This window comes from Equus przewalskii, chromosome 30 (genome assembly GCF_037783145.1).
Source record: "Equus przewalskii isolate Varuska chromosome 30, EquPr2, whole genome shotgun sequence".
Classification (NCBI taxonomy): Eukaryota; Metazoa; Chordata; class Mammalia; order Perissodactyla; family Equidae; genus Equus; species Equus przewalskii.
The window spans coordinates 13,496,907-13,515,838 of NC_091860.1; the positions used below are offsets into that span (position 1 = coordinate 13,496,907).

The 18,932-nt window shown below is 45.6% G+C and overlaps 1 protein-coding gene across 4 annotated transcripts; it reads left to right on the forward strand.

The window, feature by feature from the left end:
* The first annotated feature begins 1,829 nt into the window (after nt 1–1,829).
* Nucleotides 1,830–15,251, forward strand: SKIDA1 (SKI/DACH domain containing 1). Of its 4 annotated transcripts, XM_070601398.1 has the most exons (4): nt 1,830–2,341; nt 7,567–7,659; nt 9,332–10,246; nt 11,113–15,251. In XM_070601398.1, exon 4 carries the CDS (start codon nt 11,226–11,228, stop codon nt 13,956–13,958), a length of 2,733 nt encoding a protein of 910 aa, XP_070457499.1. In that variant the 5' UTR covers nt 1,830–2,341; nt 7,567–7,659; nt 9,332–10,246; nt 11,113–11,225; the 3' UTR covers nt 13,959–15,251. The 4 variants fall into 4 exon arrangements, with proteins under 4 accessions (XP_070457499.1, XP_070457496.1, XP_070457497.1 ...); XM_070601395.1 differs by lacking the exon at nt 1,830–2,341 and having other exon boundaries at nt 7,180–7,659; XM_070601396.1 differs by lacking the exon at nt 1,830–2,341 and having other exon boundaries at nt 7,180–7,659; nt 11,116–15,251.
* Nucleotides 15,252–18,932: the final 3,681 nt, after the last annotated feature.

An 18,932-nucleotide genomic window follows, 5' to 3' on the forward strand; every position in this document is an offset into this window, starting at 1 on the left:
ACGGTGGTACTTTACCCCAATTAAAAAAGCAATGATCTTTGGTGCAAGCACAAGTGGAAAATACAATGACATAAAATTAAAGAAAGGTATTACAAAGACTGATCAGGAATGCTATGTCCTTCTCCTTCCCCACCCCCATTCAAGCCCCTTTTTTCCGCCCATTTGTTGTTTTTCTCACAAATATATCATGACTTGTAACATATTTTTTACTTTAAATGAAACCCAAAAATGCCCGAAACACTCAAAGATGTTAAAAAGATTCAGCTTCTACCATCAACTACAGAGCAGATAAACTTATAAAGCTATTCTAAATGGTCAAAGACTTATAAATAAAAAATGTAAATTGAATCCAAGTGGTTGGGGAGGGGGGGTGTATGGGAGGATGAGTGTGGAAGGAACAGATTGAGAATACCTAATTTTCAACACCTATTTTTTCTCTGTTCAAACCTTTCCATAGTCACATCTCAGATGTTTTCTTATATAAGAGTTTCTCCTTACACCTCAAAATAAGTCAATGATTTCCATGAGGAAATGCAAGTTTAGGAAGAAGATCCGCAAAATGAAAGTGTTAAAATGCAAACCATTTCTATAGCATTTCAAATGCAAAATCACAACCACCACTACCTTTAACAGACTCTTAAGAGTTCTTTTCAAACAGATGCTATTTATGAACATCATCTGTTAAGTTCTTTCTTGTAATTCAAAACTCTTGTCAAATGATGTTTTCATGATGACGTGTAAATATAATATTCCATTAGAGATCAATTCTAATTGGTTTTAAAAAATCCACCTTAGGAAACGGTGCTGCACAACACACAGACTAGTAATGGGTATTTTAGAAGGAATTTCCGCAAAGTCTGTTATACATCTAAGCCGAAATTACTCTCTTGCTTTAGTAAGATTTGGGCCAAAGGACTGAAATTATTTCTTCTTCATGAGTTTTCACGCACAATGACTTTGGTCTTGTCTTCAAGACCCGCGAGCACTTGTTGGAAATCTTCATTTTTTTACAACTGTGACGTTTGCCTGAAATATTTTCTTTCCACATGCCTCACAAAGAGAAACGTGCAGAGTTTCGTAGGTGGGTTGCAATTACTTGTTTCCAAAACGTGGTTTAAAACCAAATGACACGTTTTTCCCTTTTGAATTTCCCTGTTATTTTGAAAATGCATTTCACGTTAAGAAATCAAGCCTGTTTTTTGTTAGGGGTAGCTCAGCCCTTCCTTTTAAAACTAGACTTCTAGTATACAACAAAGAGCTGAATAATAACAAATAGAGACAGCGAAACGTGCTTTTCCGAACTCCTTTGAACCCCGGCATTCATTTTCGAATCCATACATTCAAAGATATTTAACACATGATATAATCTGCTCTAGCTTTCTGGGTCCAGAAAAAACTGCCCACATTTGTCTCTACCTAGTTATCACTTTATAAACGTATCTGGGCTGCTTTCCCTCTTCTTTTAATGTGGGAGCTGCAGGCTCGCCCAGCTTCCTCCAGTTCAGAGGCACGTTGTAAAGCCTCCTTACTACGTGGAGTTGGGGAGCCCTCGCTGGCCGAGGCTGATGATAAAACTTGCCGCGCCGACCCGGCCCGGCCCGAGCCTTGGAGTTCGGGGAGGCGGGGGTGGGGGTCCAGGTGGACCGCGGGACCCCTCCCTCGGGAAGGACGCGCTCGGCGAGCAGCCGCGCGAAGGCCGAACAATGGGGGCGGCCGGGCGACAGGAGCCGGCTCCCGCTTCCTCGGCCGCGCCGACCGCGCGCCCGACCCCCGCCCACCGGCCCGCCCCGCCGGCCTTTCCGCGCTCGCACCGCCCGCCGCAGCCGGCCTCCCGGGCGCCGCGGCCCGCGGCCCAGCGCCCCGCCGCCCTCCGCGCCTCTTTCCTCCCCGGGCCGGCCCGCCTTCCTCCGCCTACGGCCCCCCGGCGCTTCCTTCGGCGATTCCAGTTTTCGCTGCGGACGCCAGCCCGCTCTTTCGCGAATACATTTTGTAAATTTCTCCTTTATTTTCAGAAGTGGTCGAGATGTCTCACTTCCACCTTCACTTTAATTTGCTAGTTCCCTCCGGAAAATATTTCTCGGGAAACTCAAAATCTAGACGGAAATGCAGCAAATCCCTTTTAACTCTAAAGACATCCTTTTTAAAAAATTTTATTTTAACGCATTTCTGTCGTCGAAACTGGCAAAGGAACTCTCCGCTCTCTTTATTTCCTCCTTTAAAGACTGTTATTTTAAACTCTCCATCCAATGCATTTGGACGAGAGGGCAGAGGATGTGTCCGGCAGCACGCAGCAAATCAGAGGTTTTATCTGACGCCTCCCGGGACGGAAAAAAAGTGGAAGGTGGACGAGGGAGCTTCTAGGGAAGAACAGCAGTACAATTCGCTGGGGAGGCGGCCGGGCCGGGCGGGGGGAGGCGCAGCGGGGCTGGCGAGGGCCCGCGGCTCCGAGCACGGGAGCTGGCCTGGGGCAGAGGAGGTTTTAAATAGCGGGGCCCGGAGGGCGGTGGGCCCGCGCATGACGGGACTTCATGAGAAAGGATGGGGCAACGGAGGAGATTACTTTGTTTTCTCATCCTCCAAGAAAAAAATAAAGTTGAGGGAGGCGGAGAGAACAGCCATGCTGATTTCCTCCCCACGTTTCCGCGGAAGGGCCGGGGCTGCGGCGGGCAGGGAGAGGGCGCGGGACCAGGCGGACCAATAGCAGTCAACAGGTCCAGGCCCCGGCGGGCCAGCCGCCCGGGCCCCCTCCCCGTGGTCCGCCTCCCCCCTGCCCCTCTCTCCCCTCCCCTCCCCCGCAGGCCCGGCCCGGCAGGGGAGGCCCGCTCTGCACTCCCCGCCCCAGCCGGCCTCCCCGCGGCCGCCTCGCCGCGGCCGGGGCTCTCGGGTGGGGGTGGGGCGGGGGTTCCCTGCCGGAGAATCCTCCCCCGGGGCTGGCGGCGGGGGGGGGAGGGGATGGAAATCGGGGAATGGAGGATTAAGAGGGACTCGAGCTCGGCACGAGCGCGGCCCGCGCGAGGGATCCTGGGTAAAAAGTGGCCGCGCGGCACCGGGAGAGCGCGGAGAGGAGCCGGGGTCAGAGGTCAGGGCCCTGGAGCCCCGCGTGCAGAGCCCCCCACGTGAACGCAGCGAGCAGGAGGAACCTTTTTGTTTTCGACCGCGCCAGCATGCTCCCCTATTGACCGAGCTGCTTTTGCCGGGCCGCCGGAGAGTGTAGCTCCACGCCGGATCTCCTAACCCCACCCCCCTTCCACCACCAACACACAACCCAACTCTACCCTTCCTCTCAACTCACTTCCCAGCCCCCCGTACCGGGCTTGCAATAACGCAGTAAATTTGCTTTAACAACAAGTGGGGGTGGTTGCATTTACTCCTCCCTCTCCTCTCTCCTCCCCCTCCTCTCGCTGCGGCTCTTGACACTACTACAAACCAGGACTATAAACATAAACATGTGTCACTGTAACTGGGCAGGTAATATACGGATTTGGGGGTGGGGTAAAGGGGGGCTCGGTCGCCGCTTGGGGGGCAGTAAAAATATGTATGTTTCACGTGCTCGACGGCTTTGGGGGCTCCCCCCACACACCGATCCATTTATATAATGCCGACGGCACTCGGTCACTTACTCATTCAGCCACACAGACCCACAAAGGCAGACTTGCCGATAATCACCGTACCCAAAAGCAAATACATTTAAATACGAATCTCCTTTCCCAGCCACCGCTGCCATTTCTTCTATTAGCAAACGGCACCGTCAATACTTGAATCCCTTTTTAAAAATTCTTTTCCATCTAGCAATAGAGAAGATTTTTCCACCTAAACAGTACACTGCTCTCGTCCCACAGACAGCAGCTACACATTTTGTGCGCAGAAATCCTTTCAAACAGCAAGAAAGGCTATTTACATGACCGAGTTCGAAATCTGTAATGTAAAGCTTATTTCTTGGGCTTCGCCTTCGTGCATTTAGCAACTTCTGCTTTAAGTTGCTGCGACTGGCGCGAGGAGGTTCGCCACGGAAAGTCTTTATTATTATTATTTAGTCTATATTTACGCTGCCGCTCAACTTTTTCCTCATTCTTAGTTCAACAAGCCTAGCAACAACTACTTAAGGTAGAGTAGAGCGAATCCCCTCGCAAGCTTTTGGGCTTGAAACGGAGGGAGATGCAGAAAATGTTCAGAGGGAGAAGTGGTTCCCTTTGTTCTTTCATTGTTTCTCTACGAACTGGTGGATACAAGGACAAACACTTACCTTCTCTTCTTTTTGCTCCAAAAACCAGACGTTCCCATCAGCCTTAAATACACAGTCCACCTTGAAAGTAACTACGAATGTCGGGAGAGTTTGTATTCCATTCTTTTTCGCTCTCTGCCCTCTTTTAGCGTAGGATTAAGTTGCCGAGCACGTTGCCGCAAGCTGTAGCCCCCCGCCTTAGTGAATCGGTCACGTTTAGGACCCTCTAAGTCCATCCTAATTCTGCCAGTAGAATTGAGGGTATTGGAGCTCTAAACTTTCAAAAGGAAAGGGGCCTGCAACTCCAGAAAACTTACGAGTACCCTTAAATTTTTTACCACTGTATTTTTGTACCACACCATCAAATAGAATTTGCCAAGAAATATTAGATATTTCTTCGAGGAAAGTAAATTTTTTTAAGTTTACGCTTAGCAGTGGGCTACTTATGCAGATGGAGTGGAAAAGGAGGTTTGTAGGGGCATTTAACGGACCGAGTACGTTTTCCGTAATGTTTGTTATGCCATGTGTTTTTTAAAAACACAAACAAAATATTACTGGAACTGAGAAAGGAAGGAAATAGAAGTTTGAATTATAATATCGAGGAATGACTTAAAGAGAGGCGTTTATTTGAAATTTATTAGTGTACAAATTGGCCTCAAAAGCGAAAAATAAGCTTTTCAAAGTTGAGAGCCTGAATTTTCACTCTTTGATTCCAAAATAAAAAAGCAACTTTTCTGGTTCGTGTGCGATACTCGTCAGTGTTTAGTGCCCAGCCTGATGGGCATTACTGCCCAAACCTTGTTTAAATCTGATTATGATGTGATTTGCTGAAGTCATGAATATGAAATGATCCTTGTGTATCCATAAATGCGAACTTGGGATTTTTTGATCTCCCGCTTTTTTTGTGTGCGCCCAGTAGCTGCAGCGGTGGAAGACAGTGATTGGCTCCAGTGCTCCTAGAAGGATTTGGGCTGAAGCCAGGGGAACAGAACCAGAGGATTCCCTTTCCAGAGACCATCAGGCCCCACATGTCTTATCTTTCCCTTCTCCTCTCATGGGTGCTCAGAATTTCAGTATGGCTTCTGCAGCCCATAGGTAGGCCTCAACACTTAATGTCATCACTTCGTTCCTACACATTTGACCCCGATGGAAAATAAATGAAAATGTGGGCAACCCAAATAAATAGTAGGTCTTGATATTTGTGTATTATTTCATATATCAACGTTAAACTCTACTTTCTCAGATTTTTTTTTTCTACTTTCAGGATCAATTGTGAGAGGCCCTGGTGTCTCATAGGAAAATATTGCAACAAAACAAGATAATTGGGGGGAAAGGCGGTTTCAGTAGGAAAAGTGGCTTTTCTTTGATAGCGTTTAATTGGAATTAAAAGATTCTTGAGCTGTAAACATTCTTTATTTATTCAGCACACATAAGCAGGCATTGTTTTATCGCCATCATAATTATGGTGTCCTTTAAACTAGCTGATAGCAGGAAAGATAAGGGAATGTGCCTGTAGATTCAGATCAGGTCTCGTTTCTTTCTTTCTTTACCTTCCTCCCTCCCTCCCCTCTCTCTCTACTACCCTCCCCCCCATTCCTTCCTTGGTCACTAGGGTCCCCCACCACCCTAGAGATGAGGAAAGCAGGAAGATTGTGGCCTTACCATTTCTTACATCATGAAAATGATTCGTACCACGCTCTAATTTGATGCAATCTCTAACCGTCTTGTCTCCCATGTTTATAACTGCTTTTTGGCTTGCAATACGTGTTATCTGAAGAGTTGCCTATTGCTCACCTGTGTAAAACCTTGTCCACTAGGGTTTGTCGCTTTACCTTTGTCTAATTTAGAAAGCATACTCTTAGGGCTTTTTCAGAACAAAGCCTCACCAAAACTCCTTTACCTCCAAGGATTTGCAAATTTATAAAGGCTGCATTGAATTCAAGATGGGTCAGGGGGCAAAAAAAGGGTAGAAGGTCACCGCATTTTGATTATGGGTCAGTAGACAACATGGCATATACTCTGTGTCCCCAACTTCTGTTAAAAACAGGATTTTTAAATGCCTATGAACAGAAGGATGGGCCCTTTTGGAGACTTGCCCTGATTTCTTTGGATGAGACAAAAAGAAAAAAAATCAGGAAAATATACTAAGTTATCATTTAAGTTGTTCCTTATAAATTAAGGCCATTTCCTCTTCCTCCATTCTCATTTTCCCTTCCCCAAAAGCAGAAACCTGTGAGAGTAGATAAATTTTGGTAAGGAACTGTTGACTATCATGCAAGATTTTATTGTCCCATATCCTCAATTAATTCAGCCATATGAAATATTATTTTAGACCTTGTTATGTTGTAAGTATTATAGTTATTTTTGGCTAAGAGGACAAGGGGCTTCTTTTAGTCTGCTACCCAGTATACTTACATTGTTGAGGCCTTTATGATGTTCCTTAGTCTTTTCTGTCTGAATTCACTTTGAACAAAATGTGCCCAGCAATCACTAAAACAAATGTATATGGTGAAGAGTTAGGTGGTGGTGATGGTGATGTGTATTGGGGGGGGGGGGGTTGATCCTCATTTCAATTATGTATGTATAGAGGAAAGCTTGGAGGGAAAAGGATTATTTTAATGCTCTTCAATACTTTAATTATATGACAGTTGTAGTGTAGAAATGCAAAAGTACTCAGGTTTTCCTTCAGGTTTTCAAAAGAACTTTCCCCATTAGTAAACTACTCCTGCAAATTGCTGTTGCATTTCCCAGCTAACCATTTAAAAGACTGTAAATGCCGTGTGCATTACTTCGCTCCAGAGGAAAGAGGTCAGACTGAATGGCAATGGTATTTAAACATAAAATACGGTGAAAATAAATCAAACTAGAACATCTGAAGGTAAATTTAGCACATTCATACAGGATAAGTAAAGACAAATCTGTTCATATCTTCATAGTCCATCACTTTAAAAAGTGAAAGTGCTGATTTTTTACAATAAATGCAAAAGTAGGTGGACATTAAGAATATATTTCTATCTGTATGTTTGCCACAGAGGATTTTTCTTTAGCAAGCGGCTTTGTTTTCAAAGGTAAAATACTTTTTTTGATAGTGTGTGGATTATGCATTCCTCACTGAGTAAATAATCACATTTAATTAACAAACTCAATGCCATCATATATATGCCTAAATTCTCACTAAGTAATTCCCTGGTCCCTCAGAGATGGATATACACATAAATGTTAATCTGGGCATATCCACCCACATACGTATATGCATTTGAAAAACATAGAAGCTGATACATCTTTTCTTAAAAAAGAATCTGAATACAGTCCATCATCTGAATTGGGTTCATCTTTGATTGTAGAGGCGGCTGACATGGTCAACAAATTTATCAAAGAAACCCCCTGGCTTTTGAAGAATCGTACTTTATACATCTGGATCTGCACATCCAGGCAAAGTAAGTAAATTATTGCATAACTTTAAGCATAATTGATAACAGACACCTTTAATTTTTCATCCCCATTCTTTTGGCCAGCTTTCACATTAATAATCTAAGCCATAAATGTTGGTAGCTATTGATCGAAATCCCCTGTGTGCATGCAAATCCATCTTAAAGTCCCCTGCCTTTCATGTGTGATCGCTCAGGGGCCTCTGCTAGATCTTTTTATCGGGATCGACCCCCAATGAGCCTCGAGAAGACCCCGGATATGCAACGTGTGCTGATGGCCACAAGAAAGCTGTCTGTCACATTCGTGTGTGTGTGTGTGTGTGTGTGTGTATGTGTGTGTGTATGCATGCATGCATGCGAATGCGCGCGCTCACGCCTTAACACACACACACACACACACACACAACGATGGGGAAGTTAAAGGAACAAAAGAATGTATTAGACAAGAAGAAAGATGTGTAATAGGAGTATTAAAAATGTATAAGTGGAAAGGTGTCTAAGTGCACATACAAGGATATTCACATATATTGTATATATAGACACATTTCCCAAATCCCCTGGCCTTTATTTTTCTCTGTTTGACCCAACAGATTGTACCTTTAGTTTTTAGAAAATACTTAATATTTTACTAGTTTAAAAAACCACCCATACTGCCAGTATTTTAAAGGTGAAAAGAGAGGAAGGGAGAGGAAAAGAGGGTAATTTTGAAATGGTTATTAAATCACTTTGCCATGTGCAGGAGGAACAGGAGTGTGAGTTGTGTGTTTGTGTGTAAATGTAAATAGGAATGGAGAACAAGTAGAACTACCTGGTTAAAAAAAAAAGGACGCTCTAGCCAACCTTTTGTAATATCTTCTCAAAGGCTTTTTCTGAGTTTACTATTTCTTGGCTGTTTGACTCTTTGGTCGAAATCTTACAGCTGGGGGAGGGGAATTGGACGGGAGTGGGGTGGGAGGAAGAGGGCTGGCAGTATATAAGTGCATCAGGAGGAATTTTAAAACGACACTATTGTCGCTGGCAATAGAAAGACTCTGGTCATCCTACTTTAAAAAGCAAACCCCAGCATCTGCTTTTCCTGGAAACTTTGCTTTCTGCTTAAACCTTTTGCATTTTGCCTCCCGTGAAAGTGAAAGAGAAAAACGCGGTGTGATAGATCCAGATGCAAAAGGAAGCCAACTCGGTGGATGGTATTAGCTGTGACGAGGCATTGTTCATTGCTGCCTCTCGGTTACGTTTAAAGCCTGAAATATCACGAGATCCATTCAATGATCCTTCTCTCATTCAAGGGACAAAAATGTAATTTGCTGTAGCTCTGATTTCTTGGATGGAAATGCTAGCCTTAGATTTCAAAGGCAAGAACTAGACATCGCGGTTTGTACACACATTGATTAAGTTGAAGAGCTGCGATTACATCTGTGCTGAGTGCAACAGTAGTCCAGGGCTGACTTTTCAAATCCCAACCTCTGAGTTACAGACTCTCTTAAATAGACTTCCTTAATTTCCGGATGCACTTCTTGAAATTCCCAATTCTCTTCAAAATTCCTGGGAAATTACAAGGGAGATGAGGGTGGGGGTGGGGAAATATGGCCGAGATTTCCCGCAAACTACCTTTTTGTATGTCTGATTCCTGTTTTTATCTCTCTCTCTCTCTCTCTCTCTCTTTTTTTTTTTTTTCTTTTAGCCATACCTGCTTGTGCTAGCCAGACCAGAGAAGGAGAAGCTGGAACTTTTGAATGTGAAGGAAGAAATTATTGTACAATTTTTTTCTTGCAGACTCAGAAATATCCGTTTATTCTTTTAACCACACGATGTGTCTATTTTTGGAGGAACAAGGAAACATATAAATGTCTGGGTTGCATTTATGCTGTAGTTGCAAACACCGAACAGTTAAGAAGATTTTGCCGAATTTTGCAAAGCAGCCAACAAACCGCCTTGGGATCGTGGTAATGCAACTGGGAAGACCCTTGCTCTCATTTGGCAATATTTTGGATATCCTTGAAAACGACACCAAAATATGCCTTAATCTGACTAAGAAGAGGTTAACAATATTGATATTCATCCAAAGTGTTTTTTTTAAAGCAGATGCTTGGCTTTCATGGAAAAAATGGGAGTTGTGAAAGATTCATTTAAACTACCAACCAAAAGCATCATAGACCACTGAAAGAGACTGCATCGTACATCAGCGCTTTCTTTTCATCGTTATTACGTAAAACCTCTGGAAACACCTTGGACGTTTTACATTTTCTTTTCTTCGCTGCACAAGCAATCTGCTCCCTGGAATTCTGACCTGTCGTGAACAGGACCCTGGCAAAGGCTGTGCTGGGGACTCTAGGACGATCCCGCCTCCAATCCAGCCTGGTTAATTGTGAAAAGTGTACACATTTCTGGCTTATCTATGCTTTGTTATGGGTCTGACGTGAAACTACCTCCTCCCCACCCCACCCCCCAGCAGAGAACCAAAATCCAGTTGAATTGTTACAGTGTTTCGGAGCTGAAGCCTTGAACTGCCTCCTTGGTGAAATAACTTTGTTTCTGGTTATAAAAAGGCATTTCAGGGAAAAAAAAAAAAAAAGGAAAATCGAGAGAAATTCAAAACGTAAGTCTGTACTGGGGTGGTTCACCGCGCGGGTTTAACTTTGGAGCTCCCAGCCTCTCTCCTTCCCCACTCCCATAAGGGAAATACCAGGCTATTCTGCACATTTTCGCTTAAGCTCCATTTTCCAAAGGAAAAGGGGGTGGGGTATATCTCTTTAGGCTTGATAATGTTTAAAAAATGCTTTTCTTTGAAATGATAATAGCTGTAGCGGTAAAGCAAAAAATAGGCAATATTCCTTTAAAGGCGAATATACAGGTTTTTTTTTTTTTTTTTAAGCGTACACACACTGGTTCAGATGAAGTCTGTGAGTCAGGCTGTTTCTGAGCTCCGATAGTTTAATGGAAAGATTTATATACCGACTGTATTATTTACTTTGGGAGGGGAGGTGGCAGTATAAGGGTATGCTAATTAGTAGGAGATTTTGGGGGGAAGGGGTGGAATATCAATTTTTATTGCATCACCTGTCAGGAGTGTCCAATCAGCGCTGGCTTTAGGGGAATTAATTGATGAAGGTGTCTCCGGACGAGCTCACTTCACTCTGTCATTTTATTTGTAGCTAAAGCAGCGGCGGGAATAGCAGCTGCATTTCTTCTCTCTTTCTCCCTTCACATTCCATTATCATAGTGCTCCAATGGAGAAGGAAGGAATAGAGGGGCCCAGGTACTGATCTGCATCGGGGACTTAGACCAATACACTGGCAGATCAGAAACCGGATGGTTTTTTCCCTCTTTTTTAAAAAAACGAAAACCAAAAAAAAAGCAAGAATCAAGTCAGTGTAATTTCATGGGTTTTTTTTTTTTCCAATAATTTCGCCTAGAGTTTGGCACTCCCTTCGCCGGGAATAACAGTCTTTGTTATTTTATTAGCAGGATGCCTTGAGACACACGCAGCATCTGGTGGAGGATTAACATACATACATGTGTATGTATGCGTCACGTATATATTTACTGCAAATGGTGGGGATCATTTAGTGCCCGAGATGGGAGACCTGAAGTCAGGTTTTGAAGAGGTGGATGGCGTGAGGCTCGGCTACCTCATCATTAAAGGAAAGCAAATGTTTGCCCTCTCCCAAGTCTTCACGGATCTGCTGAAAAACATCCCGAGGACGACCGTGCACAAGCGCATGGATCATCTGAAAGTGAAAAAGCACCACTGCGATCTGGAGGAGTTGCGGAAACTCAAGGCAATCAACAGCATCGCCTTCCACGCCGCCAAATGCACGCTCATCTCCCGGGAAGACGTGGAAGCGCTCTACACCTCCTGCAAAACCGAGCGTGTCCTCAAGACCAAGCGCAGGAAGGTCGGCCGGGACCTGGCCACAAAGGCGCCGCCGCCAGAGCGCGCCGCCGCCGCCGCCAGCCCCCGCCCGGGTTTTTGGAAGGACAAGCACCAACTTTGGCGGGGCCTGAGCGGAGCCGCGCGGCCCCTGCCAATCAGCGCGCAGTCCCCGCGCCCCGGCGCCGCCGCCGCGCGCCCCGCCGCCCATCTACCTCAGATTTTTAGCAAGTACCCGGGCTCGCAGTACCCGGAAATCGTGCGCTCGCCTTGCAAACCCCCTCTAAACTATGAAACCGTCCCGCTCCAGGGAAACTACGTCGCTTTCCACTCGGACCCTGCTTATTTTCGGAGCCTGCTGTGCAGCAAGCACCCGGCCGCCGCCGCAGCCGCCGCCGCCGCCGCTGCCGCCGCCGCCGCCGCCGCCGCCGCTGCCTACTACCAGGCGGCCGGGCCCCAGCCCAAGGCGGCGGCGGGCGCGGGAGGCCCGGTGAGCCTGACCTACCGGTGCAGGCGCAAGCGCGGGGCCGCCAAGGACTGCCTGCTCGCGCCGCACGCCGGCGCCCGCCGCCTGCTGCTCCTGCCCAGGTCCTACAAAGCCAAGGCGGCGGCCGCGGCGGCGGCAGCGGCGGCGGCGGCGGCGGCCGCCGGGGCCACTTGCCTGGAGAGGTTTCATCTGGTTAACAGCTTCTGCCCGCCTCCCCACCACCACCATCACCACCATCACCACCACCACCACCACCACCACCACCACCGGGCCCAGCAGCCGCAGCAGAATCACCACCCCCCTCATCACCACCGGCCGCAGCCCCATCTGGGCAGCTTTCCCGAGAGTTGTAGCAGCGACTCCGAGTCCAGCTCCTACTCGGACCATGCAGCCAACGACTCAGATTTTGGCTCCAGTTTGTCCAGCTCCAGCAACTCTGTGTCCTCGGAGGAAGAGGAGGAGGAGGGAGAGGAGGAGGAGGAGGAGGAAGAGGAGGAGGAAGAGGAGGAGGGGGGCAGTGGGGCCTCAGATTCCAGTGAAGTCAGCTCGGAGGAGGAGGACTCGTCCACGGAGTCGGACTCCAGCTCCGGCTCCAGCCAAGTGTCAGTGCAGAGCATCCGTTTCAGGCGCACCAGCTTCTGCAAGCCTCCCAGCGTGCAGGCGCAGGCCAACTTCTTGTACCATCTGGCCTCCGCCGCCGCTGCAACCAAACCCGCTGCTTTCGAGGATGCCGGCAGACTTCCCGACCTCAAGAGTAGTGTCAAAGCGGAGTCGCCGGAGGAGTGGAATCTGCAGAGCTGGGCCCCCAAAGCGTCTCCGGTGTACTGCCCGGCCAGCCTGGGGAGTTGTTTCACAGAGATAAGGAACGATAGGGTATCTGAGATTACATTCCCACACTCTGAAATTTCCAGTACTGTAAAGAGAACTGACCTGACAATTAACTGCCTGGCGGAGGGGGCCTCTTCACCTAGCCCAAAGACAAACAATGCATTTCCACAACAAAGAATACTCCGAGAGGCTAGGAAATGCCTACAAGCAACTCCTACTCCACACTGTGCAGATAACAACACAATAGCTGCTAGGTTTTTCAACACTGCTTCTTCAGGAGCAGCAGCAAATTCAGAGAAAGATTCCAAAATTCCTCCTTGTCCAGAATATGCTACGGATTTGCCCTCTTCGCAAACCGATCCTGAGGTGGATGCAGCAGCAGCAGCCACGAAGGCCGAGAACCCCTGCACTGACACAGGCGACAAGACATTGCCATTTCTGCACAATATTAAAATCAAAGTAGAAGACAGTAGTGCTAATGAAGAATATGAACCTGACCTTATTACAAATAAGCTAAAGTGTGAGTGCAATGATACGAAGGGTGAGTTTTACAGTGTGACTGAAAGTAAAGAGGAGGACGCCTTGCTAACCACAGCCAAGGAAGGTTTTGCATGCCCTGAAAGAGAAACTCCTTCCTTCAATCCACTGGCTCCGAGTCGGGGCCTTTCATGCACTTTAGGTTCTCCAAAACCTGAGGATGGGGAATATAAATTTGGTGCCAGGGTGAGAAAAAATTACCGGACACTAGTACTGGGAAAGCGACCTGTCCTTCAGACACCTCCAGTCAAACCAAATTTGAAATCAGCTAGAAGTCCTCGTCCTACAGGTAAAACTGAGACACATGAAGGAACACTGGATGATTTTACAGTTATAAACAGACGCAAAAAGGTAGCCAGCAATGTAGCATCAGCAGTGAAAAGGCCATTTAATTTCATGGCAAATTTTCCTTGTCCACCATCCCTCATTATTGGGAAGGATGGGGATTTGTGGCCTGCATATTCCTTAAACACCACTAAGGATTCCCAACCTCCTCACAAGGCCCATCCTATATGGAAATGGCAGCTGGGCGGTTCTGCAATACCTCTCCCACCTAGTCACAAATTCAGGAAATTTAATTCATAAAAGTGTTTTGGAAGATATTTTCTTGAACCATATTACCTTCCTTTTGTTGTAAACTGCACAGGATGGTTTGTACAAGTCCATTAATGTGTTACACCCCTTTTGGAGTCCTGGTTTATCGCATTTTGAAGACAGAAATCGGATTACTTTTTTTTTCCATTGCGGGTTTTTTTTTTTTTTTTGGAGTAGGGTGGGGGCGGGGTGGGAGAAGGGTTGGTTTACATTCCACAGACTACTTCAGGCTAAAGACTCAAGTAAAACTCAGTTATTACGGTAGAGCTGGAACACTTTACTGTTTCAATGCTAATACTGCACCGGTACCTCAATTCAACTGCTACAAATAAATGTCAAAAGGTTGAATAATAAATATTACAATGAGCCATTAAGTTTATGCACTAGATTTCAGACCTGAAGGTGTAACTGTTAATTCAGTGAAAGTTTGTTAGGTTACATGGTTACACAGCGAGGTAGCGAGAAGTTTCTGTGAGCCCAAAATGTTCTTTTCTAGAGCTCTTCTTTGTGGGGTATCTTTTGCTTTTTCTCCCCTCATTCCCTCTCCAAGAGTAGTTGCACTTAATTTTTTTTTTTCTTTTTGAGTGGAAAGATTGGGGAGTCCTGATTGAATGATGGTAAAAACTGCCTCATAGATACTGGGTAAAATAAACATGAGATTGTATTTTTTTTTTTTTTTGTAAAGGGTGTGATTTTACTTTTACAGCCACTCCTTACAATTGGAAAAGTCCTTTTTGTCTTCTCACCCAAAGGTTTTAAATAAGGTGACTCTTACTATTGTCCTGCTTATCTTGTGGTCTGAACATGACTCCTTAAACTTGCAAAACAATTAAACTATTTCTCTTAATAGCAGGATATTTTATGGTCTGACTCTTCAGAGTGACAAAGCAGTAAATACAACCAAGAAAAGTAAAATAGGTCAGAGTTGTAAGAAACCCCAGATGAAAAAGAACAGTTATTTCAGGACTTTTTGGTACCAGAACTCAGGCACCTGGATTTTATTACCTTTTACTTTTTCTGCATCTCTCTAAACTTCTGTTTTCAGACCATCCTGTGTATAGAGCAGGAGAGTTTCTACTGCAAGTGACAATCAGAGGTGACTATCTATATTTGCACTTAAAATCAAAGTAGTTCAACATGCAAATAGCTAGGGTCTAGCCCTTGGTAAGGGCCTTGCTGGTGTGCTATGTTGTGATGATGGAAGCAGTAAATCAAAATTATGGAAATTTGCACTGTTGAAAAGCATGCTTTAGCTTTATTTTCAATTAAAAACACTGTTTAAAATTCCTGGTTCCATACATTTCTACTTATTCCAGACTGAAGAACGGTTAACAGGAATGAATGGTTTTGCTGACATTTTCACTTGTAATGTTTTTGCCTGAAAGAAATGCATTTATTGGGTGTAGTGTTTTGTTGTAATGCCATGAGATGAGGCCAGTCAGGTTCTGTGCAAAAATGCTGGTGGATTTCTTCCTAAATAACAACAAAACTTTACAAACTTGTCACAAATCAAGTGTAAAAAGTTTCAGCTTTAAGAAAGTGAAGCAGAGATCAATTGCTATTTTAATGCGGGTGAAATCTAATAATTTTTTTGGCCCACCTCCCTTCGTCTAACAAATTATATGTCTCAGATCTCTGCCATCCTAGACCTGAGAAGTTGCATCTATAGATCATAAATCATAAAACAAAACAAAACATCAACGAAATGTTTACTGTGTGAATTTAAGTCACTATTTCTCATGGAAATTCAGCCTTTCTTTTCCTTCCTTTAACCTTTTAATTCCTACTCCCTTTGAATTTTCTTTTGTCTATAAATGTTTCAGATAGATCTGGATGGTCTCAGCCCTAATTGCTGTATATGCTCTGTGGTTTTACCCTTATTGTAAAGGACAGAGGCTGAGAATACCTCCATCCAAATACATTTAGATGGAGTAAACAGATGCTTTGAACTGCCTCCCTTCCTTTCCTTCTTGAATGTTGCCAGATGTAGGTTCACTGGATCCTTTTTTATTGGAATGATAGATATGGTCAGGGCAAAAATTGGGGGATGTTATCCTTGAATTCATGTTTGTGTATAATTCCAAAGACCAGTACAAGTTACAGTTAAAGCCCTAAAAAGCTGAACAATTGACTTCTCAGTCTGAGTCCTTTCCTTTTTAAAGGCAATCCAGAATTTGGGTGCAGTGAGTTGTCCTGCAAAATCAATCCATAAAAAGTGTGACATACACACACTGTAAGTCTGTAATTTTGACTCTTTAATTACTGCTAAGTCAAGAAAGTTCAAAGTCTGATGACTGCTACATTTAGACTAGTACTTTTCTTGTTGGTTATGGAATCATTGTTCCTAAATTATAAATTGAGAATATATTTGAAGCCTGCAGATCTTTTGGGTGTGGGAGGACCACGAGATGCAATAAGCACAATTTAAAACAAATATACCCTATGGAATTTCTGACATAAAATATCGGCCTCCAGCTTTGACTCTTGGTCTCCAGCCCTCAGAGAATCAATAGTTTCAGTTTATAGGACCTGGAGAATGAGCAGCATGGAGGCCCAGGCATTACAGTGATACCATCAAAAGGAAAGAAATTAAATAGTCAACACAAATTTCACCCCACAGTACTACTACAAGCCAGCCAACCACAGCAAAACCTGAGTTGGGGCTTCTGTTAAAAAAGTGTCCCAGATAGTATTCTGTAACTTACAAAGACAAGGTATTCTTTCAATTTCTGGTAGCCCCTTAGCTGTTTTCCCATTCTGCTGTGGGAATTATTCTCAGTAGGTTTATTTCATTTTGGTTGTTTTGTGATTAGTAACAATGTCTAGATTTTCTAAGATGCTATAACTGTCCCATTTGTTCAAAAAGTTAACCCTTATTGAGAGAAAAACAAACGTTACCTCCATTGATAGATTGCATTTTTACATTTAAATGTTTTCGGGTGATAGAATTTTTTTTTTTTTTAAGGCACTATATGGTTCCAGGGTCACTGATTCCTGTGTGTAAAGCTCAACATTCACAGACATAAGGAAAATGCAAGAAAGGGCTCTTTCTCTGACATTTTGGGAAAACAAGCTTATTTTTGGTCTCCTGTAAAAGTAGTTTCCTGATGAGACTGTGAAATGAAGATTTAATTATTTTTTTAAGAGATGTGTGTACTCTGTCTTCCGCAGTCAGGTTATCTGCCTTTTTAGAAAATGCAGCTTGCTCTTTTTCAACTATTTACTTTTTAAAGTGGGTGTTCTTTTCTACTGGCTTACTTGATTACAGTGGAGTAATCTCAATAATGGTTGTTTATTTTAAAATCAACAACAAGGAGCCACCACTAAACAGCAATAATACAAACTTGATGGGCTGGTGTGTGGATTTTTATCTTATCCGTGTCTGGGTGACTTTCAATGGTCTAGAAATTCCTCAAAGTTCCAGTCACAAGAATTGCAAGTTTCTGCTGATATGAGAAAGATAGTTTTGTTTGCATGCAGGAAGAGATGTAGACTAATTCCTCAAAAGCATTTTTTTTTCTCAAAGAAAACAAAAACAAAAATCCTCCGTGGTAAAAATATTTTAAAAAATTAAAAAAAATAAAGCGTTCGCATCTACAAAAGACAGAAAATGTGGTGAGTTTTGCTTCACCTTGAAAATAACTTCCTGCTGAAAAGGATGTGAAAACGCAAGTCCCTAGAGCCAAATGGGGGGGCGGGGATTAAAGGCTCCCCATCAACTAACTTCAGGAAATTGGCAAGGAGGAACAGGGCATCCACCTTAGGGAGTCCACTGGTCACCCTGGTCTTCCCCAGGATTTTCCCTTTCCCTGGAAGGAAGAACTGTTTTCAATGCTAGCTTTGGTTTTGGTTTGCTCCCTAGGCCAAAGGGCATTCTGCAAACTAGCTTGGGGGTGGGGGGGTTGGGGGGGGTAAGGCAGATCTAGGAGGTGGGGGAGGGCTGCATGTTACCTGTTTGGCAGGCCCTCTTGTGCTGGGGGAAAAAAAGGAGGGGGGCCCAGCTATCATTCTTTGCCCATGCCCTAGGCCCCCGCTCCTTTCTCGCTCCTTTTCAAACTGTGGCGGCCTCACAAGCTCCTACTTTAAAAGGCCTGAGATGTTTTGCATGAAGCCCTCACAATAGGGGTTGAGGGAATTGACAGTTTCAAAAACAAGGCGTTCAGTCCTTTCCAGCTGCCGGGCCCGCTCTCTCGCACCAACTCCTCGTTCCTCTCTGCTGGTGGCGTCCTCGGGAGCGAGCTGCCTGCCCCCACCCCGCCAGCCTGCATTCCGGCCGGCCCCACCCCGCCCCCAGGCTGTGTTTGTAAACAGGGGTCAGTGTCCAGGGGCTGCTGGCGCGGGGTTTGGGGCTGGCCGGCTGGGAGGGAAGACAGGGAACGGCTGAGCGGATGAAGGGCCAGCCCGGGGGCCGAGGGGGCTTCGGGGTCCCTGTCCCCCTCGCTTTCCCCCGGGCGCCGAGCTGTGGCCACCGCGCTGACCCCAGGCAGCTCGCAGCTCTCTGGCCTGGGCCACCACCCCAAGAAAGATGTTTAAATGCCGCCATTTTGCAGGGTGGCAAACAAATTTCTTTGTGACTTTTTTTTCCCGCCCAGATCTTGCTCTCCTCTGCATTTGGGACCCGCTCGCTCCCCGGGCGCAGGAGCCCGCACCCCTGTGCGCGCGGCCCGCAGCTCCGCCCGCGCAGCCTCACGGTCCAGCGGCCCCGTGGCCAGGCCCACCCGGAGCAGGGGGCGACAGGGCGCGCGGCTGGCCCTCGGGGACTGGACCGCCTCCCCCACTTTGCGCTCCTTTTGTGCGTTCTGAAGTCATCTCCCACCCCCGCGCACGCACACACCGCCTAGCCATTTCTCACCTTCTAGCCCAGGCCTCATCTCTCTTCCCGGGCAAAGGGGGCCCAGCTTTGTGCATTGGGCGGAGGGCTGGCCAAGGCCTCCAAAATGCATGAGTGGAACGCAAGTGGCAGCG